The sequence below is a fragment of the Capra hircus genome, chromosome 5 (assembly GCF_001704415.2).
Source record: "Capra hircus breed San Clemente chromosome 5, ASM170441v1, whole genome shotgun sequence".
Classification (NCBI taxonomy): Eukaryota; Metazoa; Chordata; class Mammalia; order Artiodactyla; family Bovidae; genus Capra; species Capra hircus.
Genome location: NC_030812.1, coordinates 78,722,539 through 78,735,257, shown reverse-complemented (window position 1 = coordinate 78,735,257; position 12,719 = coordinate 78,722,539). Strand labels below are relative to the sequence as shown.

Sequence of the window (12,719 nt, the reverse complement as noted above, 5' to 3'; positions counted from 1 at the left end):
TTTGACAGCAGCCAAAGTATACTTATTCCTAAACAGTGTTTAGCAGAAGGAAATTCCTCACTCTCTCTCTATAATATCAGGTAACCAAAGGCAGATCAACAAAGCCAATTCCTTACCTCCTTTATGCTCCTTACCATTAACTTTAATGTTTCCTCTCATGGAACCTAGAATAAGAGAATTCTCAAGGTCAATATATCCTAATTAATGCTTTATATTTTTTATTCTTTTGTTTAAGTGATACACTTACATTGGAGAAAATTTCCAAAAGACAGATTTCAAAAAAGGAAGTCTCCTGTAATCCCATCCTATAAGTAACCAATACTCATATTTTAATGTAAATCCTGCTTTTCCCTAAGCTATAGTATACATTTTTTAAAAGCTGTATTTCACTTTACATTATTGTAACTTCCCCCAATTGTGAATATTTTTCCATATGACTACATATTACACATACATTTTAATGGCTTTATATTTCTTACTCACATAGATATTAATATTACAGTTTCCACTGATATATTTGTAATCTCATGAGTATGAATGATGAGTCAGACCTTTTAAAAAATATTTATTTATGTATTTGTCTTTGGCTCTGCTGGGTCTTTGTTGCTGCATGGGCTTTGGTCTAGTTGCAGTTCATGGGCTTCTCATTGTGGTGGCTTCTCTTGTTGCAGAGCATGGGCTCTAGGGCTCAGGTTTCAGTGGCTGTGGCCTGTGGGCTCAGGTTGTGGCTCCTGGGCTCTAGAGCACAGGCTCAATAGTCGTGGTGTACGGGCTTAGCTGCTCCACGCTATGTGGGATCTTCCCAGATCAGGGATCAAACTTGCATCTCCTGCATTGGCAGGCAAATTCTTTATCACTGAGCCACCAGGGAAGGCCAAATGAGTCAGATTTTTAACAAACTTCACATACAGGGTGAACCTATAACATTTCCGCTGTTGTTGGAAAAATGTCTGCGCTAAAGGTTGTTTATGTTTATCTGAAAACAGAAATTGAATACACGTATGAAGTCTGCTTCACTGACTCCTACTCATTCTTTAGCTCTCAGCCAAAGGGATTTTCATAAGCAAGACAGATGTATTTCTTACTCATTTATTAGGTAAGGAGCTACTATCTTACTGTCTACTCACTAATCTACCCCAGCTAGGATGTCATTTCCTTTATTCAAGCAATTATTGAGCACCATCTATTTGTAGGCATGGTTGTATGATTTGGAGAGAACAGCAGGGGGGCATGCTTGGTATGGCTGAGCAACAGCAGAAAGGCTGGTGTGGCTGGGGTAAATGATCGGAGAGGTAGTCAAGGAGGTAGCCAAGAGCCAGATCATACAGAATATCATAGGTCACTGTAAGGCCAACTAAGAGTGAGCTGGAAAAACATTGAAAGGTTTTAAGCAGAGGAATAACATGATGTGAATTATTCATTTTAATATGATTACTTTGGAGCCTCCCTGGTGGCTTAGTGGTAAAGGATCCGGCTGCCAATGCAGGAGACAGGTCCCTGGTCTGGGAAGATCCCACATGCTGAGGAGCAGCTAAGCCTGTGTGCCACAACTACTGTGACCTAGAGCCCCAGAGCTTCAATTACTTAGCCCAGATACCGCAACTCCTGAAGACCCCTTGCCTAGAGCCTGTGCTCTGCAAAAATGGAAGCCACCGCAGTGAGAAGCCCACACACTACAGACAGAGAGTAGCCCCTACTTGTCACAACCAGAGAAAAGTCCACGCAGCAAAGAAGACCCAGCACAGTCAAAAAATTCAACAAAATTTTTAAATATTTTAAAAATGATCATTCTGGCTGTTAAGGGTAAAACAGACTAAGCAAAGGCTTGTATTAGAATGTTATGATGGAATTGTTGAGAGGTAGTTGGATTCTAGATTAATTTTGCTGCAGGTCCACAGATGAACTCTAAATCTGATGACAGATGTGAGAAGGAAAGTCAAGGATGAACAATATAACAGCTTGAACATTTAATTAGTAAACTGCAGTTGCCATCTACTGAGGTGGGGAAGACCGGTGGGGGAAGAATTTGGAAACAGAGGTAGGAAATCAAGAGTTGCATTTTGGTCATGTTAAATTTGAGATGCTTGTTAGATACCCAAATGAAGAGGGAGGCAGTTGGATATACAGTCCTAGAGTTCAAATTAGAAGCTGGAGATATACTTTGAGTGTTGTCTGTGCAAAGATGGTATTTAAATTAGTATTTAAATTGGTATTTAAATTAGATGGGTGAGATTACTTAAGAGTGAGTATAGGTAAAGAAGAAAACAAAGTCAAGGACCGGGTCCCAGCACACCTCAACTTTTAATGGTAGGAAATATGAGGAGCGACCAGCCAAAAGACTCCAAGGAGACCAGTGAAGAAAGAAGGCAGTCAAGAAACAGTGGTTTCCTGGAGGCCATGACAAATGAAATTCTAGAAGGAAGAAGAGGTCATCCATGCCAAATACAGCTGTTATGACCGAGAAGTAACTGTCAGATCTGAACTTGTGGGGGTCACTGGTATCTTTGGCAAGAACACCATCTGGGGAAGGGTAAGAAAGAAAGCCTTATAGGAATGGATTCAAGAAAAAGCGAAAGGGTAAAAGGGGAGAGAGTGACTAGAAATACATTTGAAGGTGTTTTGCTATAACAGAACAAAGATTTGCCAGAATTCCATGCCCATCCTTTACCAAACTAAATAAGACCCCCTGTCAAATCTTAATATAGTCGTTTTTTCACTCTATATTTTTCTGAGATTATTTGATTGGTTGACTGAAACAAAAATGCAAAACATGAGAGCTATGAGTTTTGTTTCACTTAGGGTCTTACTGAGGACTATATCCATGAGACAACTGCTCAGTAGCTCTGAACAAGCTGTTCCATAGAGGTAGAGGGGAGAAGCCGGTCTAAGTGTCATTTTGGCTAGGGAGTATGGACAGTCAAGCACATGTCTTGAAAGAAGATTACTGCTAGTCACAAGGAACAGAGATCTCAAGCTAATGATTGTAGTGCTTTTACATGAAAATATGAAATTTGGGTTCACTAAAATTTTTCCTGAAATACACATCTAGCTATGTAAGGGGCCTGCTTGTTCAAAGCACAGAGCATCCTGTTATCACTTTAATTTCCTCTCTCTGAAGCACAGAGTGCACTGTCCATCAGCTACTGCAGTGGCTTAACCCTGGTAGAAATGGGTGATAAGCAACACTCTCTGTCCTTCTCTGTTTACAGAGACTGTCTCCCAACTAGACTGTCAACTCTTCTAGGGCAGGGACAGTCTTGCTCATCACTGAATCCTCAGTGCTTTAAACACAGCCTAGCATAAGTTTAAAACCATTTGGTGATAATCTGAATAATTAAATGCCTAAATGGGAAACTTGATTCTGTTTACGTTAGCCCCTTACGATACAACTTTCACTTATATAATTTGAACTTGATGCAAATCTTCGTTTTCTCCATCCAACATTTCTCACATTACCAGACTAAGTAAAAATTTTTTGTAGAAATAACTCCCTAATTATATTCCAATTAACATTTTTAATGAGTATGAATTGATAAATCTTAAGGACTAGGGCAACTCTAATGCTTAATTCAGAATTAAGCATAATTGCAAATGTTTTCTCCATAACACCCAATTTCCATAATTTGCAACAGTTCTCAATTTTCATAATGCTATCAGTGCTTTCACTAAAACTACAGGAATGCTGGGCAAAGCATATTTGTCAATAATCTGGTTACATCTAATATATATGAACTATCCACCAAACAAGTTTTAAAAAAGGAATCAATTACTCTTAATATTAGTATATTAAGGAAACCAATTTCAATATAGAAAAATTACTTGAAACTGTTAGGCTAGGGATGAAAAATTCCTACTGTATTGTTATAATATTCCAAGTATACAGAAAACTAGACAGAATTATTAGGTACTGTAATAAAAATGGAAAAATTTGATAAATCTTATGCTTTATGAATGTTTACTTTGATGCCTCCACAGATTATGGAAGTTACAACCTTAAATACTATCTTTTTCTTCTCTTCTAAAGCTTACAAATGAAATGAAGAACAAATTATTTTATGACACATATTTTCTAATAAAGCACAATAAAGCAAAAACATACAGATATAAGTATGAACAAAGTAACAGACTTACCAGACATATGAAAAGAATATCTCAAAGAAAATTCTTCCGTGGCCAAACTTGTATTGTATGTGAAAATCAACATCATAAGAGGACCATGAGACTTTAATGAAGGTGAATCTCCTTCACATAGATTTCCTAGCCAAAAAACAACAAAACCCCACACCCCGCAAAACAACATTCTTAGCATTCATCAAGGTAAAAGTTATTGAGCAAAGTAAAAGGAAAAAAATCCTATTTTTATACAAATTTATAGTTTATCTACTACCAACAATAATGGGAAATTAAGCAAAACAAAACCCAATTAGAATAGATACGCTCTAGATTTGTGACTGTAAGCAGTCCTAAGAAAGTGGTTCCAAACCAAGTAGGACATTGTACCCCGTTCTCATAATGTCTGAAATACTTGAGTAGGTCTTTTAAAGCTATATAATATAAAAGAAGGTAACATGGTCTGGCTAGGTCATTAGGGAACTAAAAGATATTTTGTCACAAGATTGAAATAACCATATATAAAAGAGTATATTTCAGCTTTTGTTACATACAACTTTCATATATCCACAGCACAGCCAAATGAATAAGAGGCAAGGTACAGTAATTGGCATAAAAGTCAAAACTGCTAGCTGGTCTAAATGAGAAGATTTTTTAGGCAACAGTTCTTAGAGGTCTCCTGTGAGTCAGAATCCTAGGGCTAATTAGTAATGGTTTCACTCAACCTCCTGTTGCCCTTGGATTTCTAAAAGCATCCTTCAGAAGATGATGGAGACTGATCTTTACCCGTGGTTCTCTCTCTTGTGAGCCAGACTGCTGTTATAAAGTTCTCTGTAACTGCTACCCTATGAATCTAGTTCAACTTCTAGAATATAATATTTTTCTTTCATCTTCTGATTTTTATAGTTTTCTTTAAGATCAGAATGTTTAATCCTTCACTAGAGAAAATCTGGACAATTTAAAAAATAATTACTTATAACCTTGCAGTCCATAAATATCCACTTGAACATATTGGTGTATTTCTCCCTATGATAGGGACAGAATGGGATGATCAAATAGTGAGCACAATAGTGAGTTCCCCATTAGGGAACTGTAGATAGAGTGGGATATATTATAGGGGGCTTTGGGAGACCACAATAAGACTAATGATCACTCAAGAAAGTAATAGGAAAATTCTGAAACAATGTCGGCTTGCTTGACTCATAAAGCAAAACAAGTCACTTAACATCAAAGTCAGATTGGCTTACTTAATGATAAAATCAAGCTAACTTCAGTTCAGTTCAGTCGCTCAGTCATGTCTGACTCTTTATGACTCCATGGACTGACTGCAGCCCACCAGGCTTCCCTGTCCATCACCAATTCCCAGGGCTCACTCAAACTCATGGCCATCGAGTCGGTGATCCCATCCAACCATCTCATCCTCTTATCCCCTTCTCCTCCTGCCTTCAATCTTCCCCAGCATCAGGGTCTTTTCAAATGAATCAGTTCTTCACATCAGGTGGCCAAAGTATTGGAGTTTCAGCTTCAACATCAGTCCTTCCAATGAATATTCAGGAATGATTTCCTTTAGGATGGACTGGTTGGATCTCCTTGCAGTCCAAGGGACTCACAAGAGTTTTCTCCAACACCACAGTTCAAAAGCATCAATTCTTTGGTGCTCAGCTTTTTATATAGTCCAACTCTAACATCCATACCTGTCGACTGGAAAAACCACAGCTTTGACTAGACTGACCTTTGTTGCCAAAGTAACGTCTCTGCTTTTTAATATGTTGTCTAAATGGGTCACGGCTAACTTACTAAGCAACAAAAACAAAACGATGCAACAGAAACAGAGGACACGCCCACAAACAACAAAACAATGGAAGCATGAAACCTACATCCTGCTCAGTAAGGCCAGTGAGTTAGTAACCCCCAAACATGTTCTTTGGCCTTGACATGTTCTTTGCACAAAGCCCCCCAAACAAAAGAACAACAGTAGAAAATAAGCCCTACAAACTGCCCAGTGATGTCATTAAATTAATGACCACCAAAACAGGCTCTGTGCACACAAAAAAATAATCATTTATGGAAAGATGACTTTTCACAATGAAAGGCCCTCATTGTACTGAGACTTGAAAATATTTTTCCAAGTGCTCTGACAGTCGAAGTAAACTTCCCTGCCCTACCTGGGGCAGGAAGCTGATGATGGAAGTTCTACTTTCTTTCAACTCAAGAAATACAAAGAAGATCTCCCTCCCCTCACTCTTTCTCTGATTACAAAAATGTAACCCATTGAGTACTCGAGCAGCGCAGTGCTTGTCTTCCCACTTGTGAACCTTACAAATGTCCTATTCTAATAAATCACTTCCTATCAACCACTTTGTCTCTTACTGAACTAATTTCTGGGCCGAGACATAAAGGACTGTGGTGCCGGAGCTCTTCAGAGCCCTGGAAACAACACCCAGTGATTCCAGCTGGTGACCAGAGCAGGACTGTAGTAAGATAAGAAGGTCTGGGGTCGGGTCCTAGTTGGGCCATGGGATGCCATGGGTCAGAAGTTCTGGGGAGGACACTCCACTGATGACAACCCGTTTCAGTCAGGCCAATCAACCCCGAGAGCTTTACGGCTCTGACTGGATTCTGAGATACAAGCCAGGGGAACAATGACATGGGTGTTTAAAGAACTGGAGAAATGATGGCAATCAGTATGGGTTGCCATGGAAAGGTAGTATGGAAATACAGAAAGAATCTTATTGCTGGTACAGGAGACAAGGGCAATGGTATGTGAAAAAGAAGGAATTTCACTGTCTGGGTTGCTTTGACCAGGTCTGAGTCCTGGCTACATAGATACATACCATGGCAGTGGAATGGCTGTGCTTGTACACATCCAGTCGCTATATGATGTTGCAGGATTTAGCAATCTCTTCTCTTTCACCCTGAGGTTTTCCTTCTATGCTCTCTATCTGTTCCATATCTTTTAACTCCAAAAGACCTGTATGATCACCAAGGTGTAACAATTCACTCTTCTCTCTCAATCTGGCAGGGAACCAGCTTACAAGATTCAAAGGACTTTTCCTTAATTACTAGGAGTGCCCAGTTGAGGACCTACCAGGCCCTGATGTCAGTCTTATCCTCCCTCCAGGCCCTTGCAAATGTTAACCCTTTTATTTCTGACTTGCAGCCAGGCAAGTTCCAAATCGTCATCAGCACCACTGGGGACATCTTCTGTACTATTCCTTTGTGGCAATTTCTTGGGCACTAACATCTGGCCGGGAGACTGCTTTGGAAGGGATACCATCTAAAATCATAACTGAAAATCTTGATCAAATTGCACAAGAACAAAACTTTTGGATAGCAGAGACCTCTCCTCAGGTTTGGGTCTAAGATGGGTCAAATTTGGGTATCAACTGGATACCCCCTTTGGCTATCAACTGGATACCCTCTTTGGCTGTGTATTTCAAAGCCCAGTCTACCCCAGACATCCTCTGGGACATGTACTCCAGGACTGGAAAAAAATTGAACAAGATTTGAAAAGAAAAAACTTCTCAGGCTATGTAACCAGGTTTGGCTGCAATATAATTTAGAGAGCCAAGAAAAGTGAACACTGAACAGGTCTCTAAATTATAATACTATACTGCAACTAGATTTACACTGTAGAAGGGAATCAAAATGCAGTGAAATATTACATGTTCAAGTTTTTATGACCTTGTATTTGGGAACTGTAACTGGAAGGGATCCATGTAACCCAGAAGGCTAATTTAAGGAAGCAATCAGAAGACAGTTTAGCTGATCCAGTGTACAGGGCCATGCGAAGATCAGACCCCCCATAGAAACTGGGCTGTCAGCTACTGATCTAAGCCTAGTCGGGGATAAATTGGGAAGTTTTCTGAGGACCCTGAAATTTTCACTAAGGAGTTTACCAGGTTAATGAGAACTTTTGATCTTACCTGGGGAGATTTGCAGATTTTTCACTATCCCATTGCTGCATCCCAGGGGAAAAACAGCATATAATACTAGCAGCCAGGGACAGTGCTGACCAAATGGCAACTAGGGCCCAACCAGGACATGCAGTGTTTCAAGTGGGGAATGACTCTGTCCCTGATGCTGATCCACAGTAGAATCACCAGATGAATTCTACTGACAGGGACAGACAGGACAGTATGATTAACTGTTTGATAGAAGACATGAATGGTAAAGTCTGTTTATTATGAGAAAGTAAAAGAAGTCCAACAGGGACCAAATGAAAACCCTGCAGTTTTTCAAGAGAGATTAGAGGAAACTTTTAGAAAGTATGCAAATGAGGATCCCCTTCCCCCGAGGGACAGTCCTTTTGGCTGTGTATTTCAAAGCTCAGTCTACCCCAGACATCAGGCACAAAATTCAAAAGATAACTGCTGGTCCTCAAACCCCTCTAAATGATTCACTCCAATTGGCTTATTCAGTTTTCATTATAGCGATGTGGCCCAAAAGGCTGAATGCCTGCAGAGCGACAAACAAAAGGCTCAAATGATTACAAAGGATTTGTCTTCTGAGGGACCACCAAAGGAGAGGCCAGGTTTTTTGGGCCAATCTGACCATGGTGGACCATAAGGCCCATGGGTACCCAAACAAATTCACTGTGCCCTGTGTGGTCAGAAGAGACACTGGAGGAAAGATTGTGATCAATGTACCCTTTGCCAACAGTCAGTGCACGGGCAGAGGGGTTACCTCAGTTGCCAGCAAGTGATGGGGGCCATTAGGCTTCACAATCGGAAGATAGAGGGGCCTGAGGCCAGAAGTGGCTCTGCCTAGAGATATCATCTATATAATTAATTCTGAGCCTGGGGTAGTCACTGAAGTAGCAGGCAACTTGATAGAATGTCTTATAATAGACACTGGTACAACCTTCTCAGTCTTAACCTAAAGGATTGGAAATCTTAACAATCATAAAGAATATGTAATGGGAATATCAGGAAAAAGACAAGGGAACACTTTCCTAGAACAATTTACGTGTAACACTAACAGTCAACTACTTTTACCTTCCTTTTTGTTTGTACCTGATTGTCCCTTTAATGGGAAGAGATTTATTAAACTAGTTAGAGGCCACTCTGTTCCTAAAGGAACAACGAAACCTTGTGTCACATTGTGCTTAGTTGCTCAGTCGTGTCTGACTCTTTGCAACCCTTTGGATTGTAGCCCACCAGGCTACTCTGTCCACGGGAATTTTCAGGCACTGGAGTGGGTTGCCATTTCCTCCTCCAGGGGATCTTCCTGACCCAGGAATGGAAACTGCATGTCCTGTGTATCCTGCGCTGCAGGCAGATTCTTTACCTGCTGAGTCATCAGGGAAGCCCTTAAGGAAAACTTACTCATCACCAAATGATTTTAACAGAGAATGAAAATAAACAGGCTGAATCTACAACTGAGATAGAAGCCCTGGTAAACCCTGAAGTTTGGAACATTGAGGTCTGGGTCTTAGACAAAGACATTTGACCAGTAGTTACCAGGCTAAGACCTGGATGAGAATATGCCTGTGAAAAACAATATCCCCTAAAGCTAGAAGCCTAGAGAGGAATTTCTCCTACAGTGAAGAAGTATCATATGGTTTATTACTGGTACCTTGTCAGTCACCATATTATACTCTGGTATTACCTATTCTTAAACCTGTTGGAGACTATCAATTTGTACAGGACCTAAGGGCTATTAATGAAACTGTTGGACCCATTTATCCTATTGCGCCTAATCCTTAATACTATCCTAACTCAAATCCCAGGGGAAGCCAATTGGTTTACTGTGTTAGATTTAAGTGAAAGTGAAAGTCGCTCAGTCAAATTCTACTCTTTGCAACCTCCAAGCCAGAATACTGGAGTGGGTAGCCTTTCCCTTCTCCAGGGGATCTTCCCAACCCAGGAATCGAACTGGGGTCTCCTGCATTGCAGATGGATTCTTTACCAACTGAGCTATCAGGGAAGCCCAAAGGATGTTTTTTTCTGCATGCCCTTGGCCCAGGAACCTCAATTCCTTTTTGTCCTTGAGTGCACAGGCCCAGACACAAAAGAAACCTGATAAAATACCTGGACTGACTTCCTCAAGGACTTAGGGACAGCCTTGAAAATGACACCTAATGGTCTCTATTAGACCTTTAGTCATACTTATATATATATATATATATATATACATATATATATATATATATACTATGTAATTTTTTTTCATTCCAATCTTCTCTCTTAATATCACAGTAGGATTTTCCTGTATTCTAAAAAAAGTTAGATGAAAATATTTCATTTAGTGGTGGTATAACATTTTATCCTATGGATTTGCTATACTTTTCTTAACCAATTTCCTATTTTGATCCCTTTTTTTGATCCTAAATAACACTAGCTGAATGAATATCTTGTACATAAATGTAAAGTATATTTCTTAAAAGTATGGATAAAAATAGAAACACTGAATGAAAGTTATAGATTTATCGCTTTTGAAAAACATTTCTCTATCTTGCTCCAGAAAGAAACTATGTATTATACCTAAACAACAACATGAAAATGTCTGTTACACTGCATTTTATTTACTAAGTATAATCATTCTTCAATTATTTTTGTCAGTTAAGTAGGTAAATTTTTTTCATCTCTGCTTTAAAGAGGCTAAGTATTTTTTCTCACATGTATTTGTCTATTAATTGCCCATTCAGATCACTTGCCCATTTTTGTATTATTGAGCAGCTGCTGCTGCTTAGTCACTCAGTCGTGTCCGATTCTTTGTGACCCGGTGGACTGTAGCCCACCAGGCTCCTCTGTCCATGGGATTTCCTAGGCAAGAATACTGGAGTGAGTTGCCATTTCCTTCTCCAGGGGATCTTCCTGACCCCAGGGATCGAATCCACGTCTCCTGCTTGGCAGGTGGATTCTTTACCATGGAACCACCCTAGGAAAATAGTAATTCTGAATCGTATTTTAAAATCAGTTGGTTAAAGTATTATTTATTGTACTATTTTTAAATTGTTTTATGTTAGGGATCCTCTTGATTCGAAAAGAATGCATCTGTGCTTTATAATTGTTGAGTCACTGTTAATTATTATAGGGCTGATGATTCAAGTGTGCTTCCTGTGACAAACCATTTCTAAGTTTAACTGACCATACATAGTATTCTGTGAAACAAACATTCTAACAAAGGTAGCTTGCTATGCACACAGAGTTTCAAGTCAACGATTCTAGAACTATTAAGCTTTTCACTATTATAAGAACTGCCCTTCTTAGTAAACAGATGGCCAGAAGATTAACTTCATTGTGACAGAAATGAAAAATAAAGAGAGATTTAATTTAGATTGTATAGTAACTGATATATAAGTATTCATTAACTTTCCTTATCGATCAAAAGAGGTTGAGGGTTAATCCAGCGCTTTTGCCTTTTCAAAATCACTTGGGTTAATAGTTCACAATTCTTTAGGAAAATGAACAAAAGACGTAAAAGCTTTGGGAATTCTGGTTTTAACCTGACATTTTTTCAATGCTAAATCAAACATATTTGGGCTGTTATTAATTTTTTTACATATTTGGGCTTTTCTAATACTGATTTATATACATCCCCTATATTAATTACCTTAAACCTTTCTCAGAGTTGTTGAAAATCCTCAGTTTGTTACTTGTTTTTTATTTTGCTTCTGTTTAAGGAAGTTTTTAGTTATATAGGAATTTATTGATAATTTCCTGTTGTCTTCAATTGCTTTTACATTAGAATCCTTCTCCATTCATAACTAAGATAATTGCTTATTTTATAAACTTTTAATGCCTTAAGAAAAATGCTTAGCTCTTTACTCAACTGTTCTTTGAGGTGATGAAGAATATAATTTATATTTCCCTCCCTGATCTGCAATGCAAAATTTATCACATTAAAATGCCTTATAGTTTCTTGGGCCCCTTCTGGTCTACTCATGTGTGTCTCTTTTGTACCAGTACTACTCTGTTTTAATTATGGTTACTTCAGAGTATGTTTTTATATTGATAATTCACCTCATCATCTGGTCATTTTTCCCCCCAAAACATTTTCAGCTAGTTCTAGTTAAGGATAAACTTTAGAGTTACTATCAATTTCCTCCTTGTTCTCCAAAGACAATTACCATTGGGATTTTGCTATATTTTTAAAGTAACTTGGGGTGGATTAATGTTAATTTCGTCTTCCAGTTTTAGAACGTGGTACTTTTCTCTATTCAGATATGTGTGTGTGTGCACATGTGCACACATGTGTAAATTTCATATTTGTGCAATAAAACTCACATTTCAATGTTATTCCTAGCCACATGGTTTTTGTGACTAATTATAACCAAAGTGATTTTTACATTATAACTTTTAACTAATTTTTACTTGGATGGTTTTATGGATATGATTATTTTATCATTGATTTATATTTATTTTTCCTAATTTGACCTAGGTTTTAGATAATACATTTTCAATATTAAACTATTTGTGCATTCTAGGGATATAGCATTGTTTACTATGTTTAAAATATTCATTCAGTAACCTATTGACCTCAAAAATTGAGTTAACCACTAGAGGCTGTCTTATTTGCAAAAATTGAAATAGAGTTAAAAAACTTTTTGTGGAAGAAGATAGGAAATAATACATATATTTTATGAATGAATTCTAAGTGAAGAA

General features: G+C 38.4%; 1 protein-coding gene across 1 annotated transcript in view; it reads right to left on the bottom strand.

Annotated features, from left to right (window-relative positions):
* The window catches only part of LOC102181933 (ovochymase-1), a 67,506-nt gene continuing 58,725 nt past the window's right edge, over positions 3,939-12,719 (bottom strand). Inside the window, exons 19-20 of the mRNA XM_018049053.1 lie at positions 4,132-4,257; positions 3,939-4,024 (exon numbers count right to left, since the gene is read on the bottom strand). Coding sequence (XP_017904542.1) covers positions 3,939-4,024; positions 4,132-4,257 — 212 coding nt within the window. The remainder of the gene's footprint in view (positions 4,025-4,131; positions 4,258-12,719) is intronic.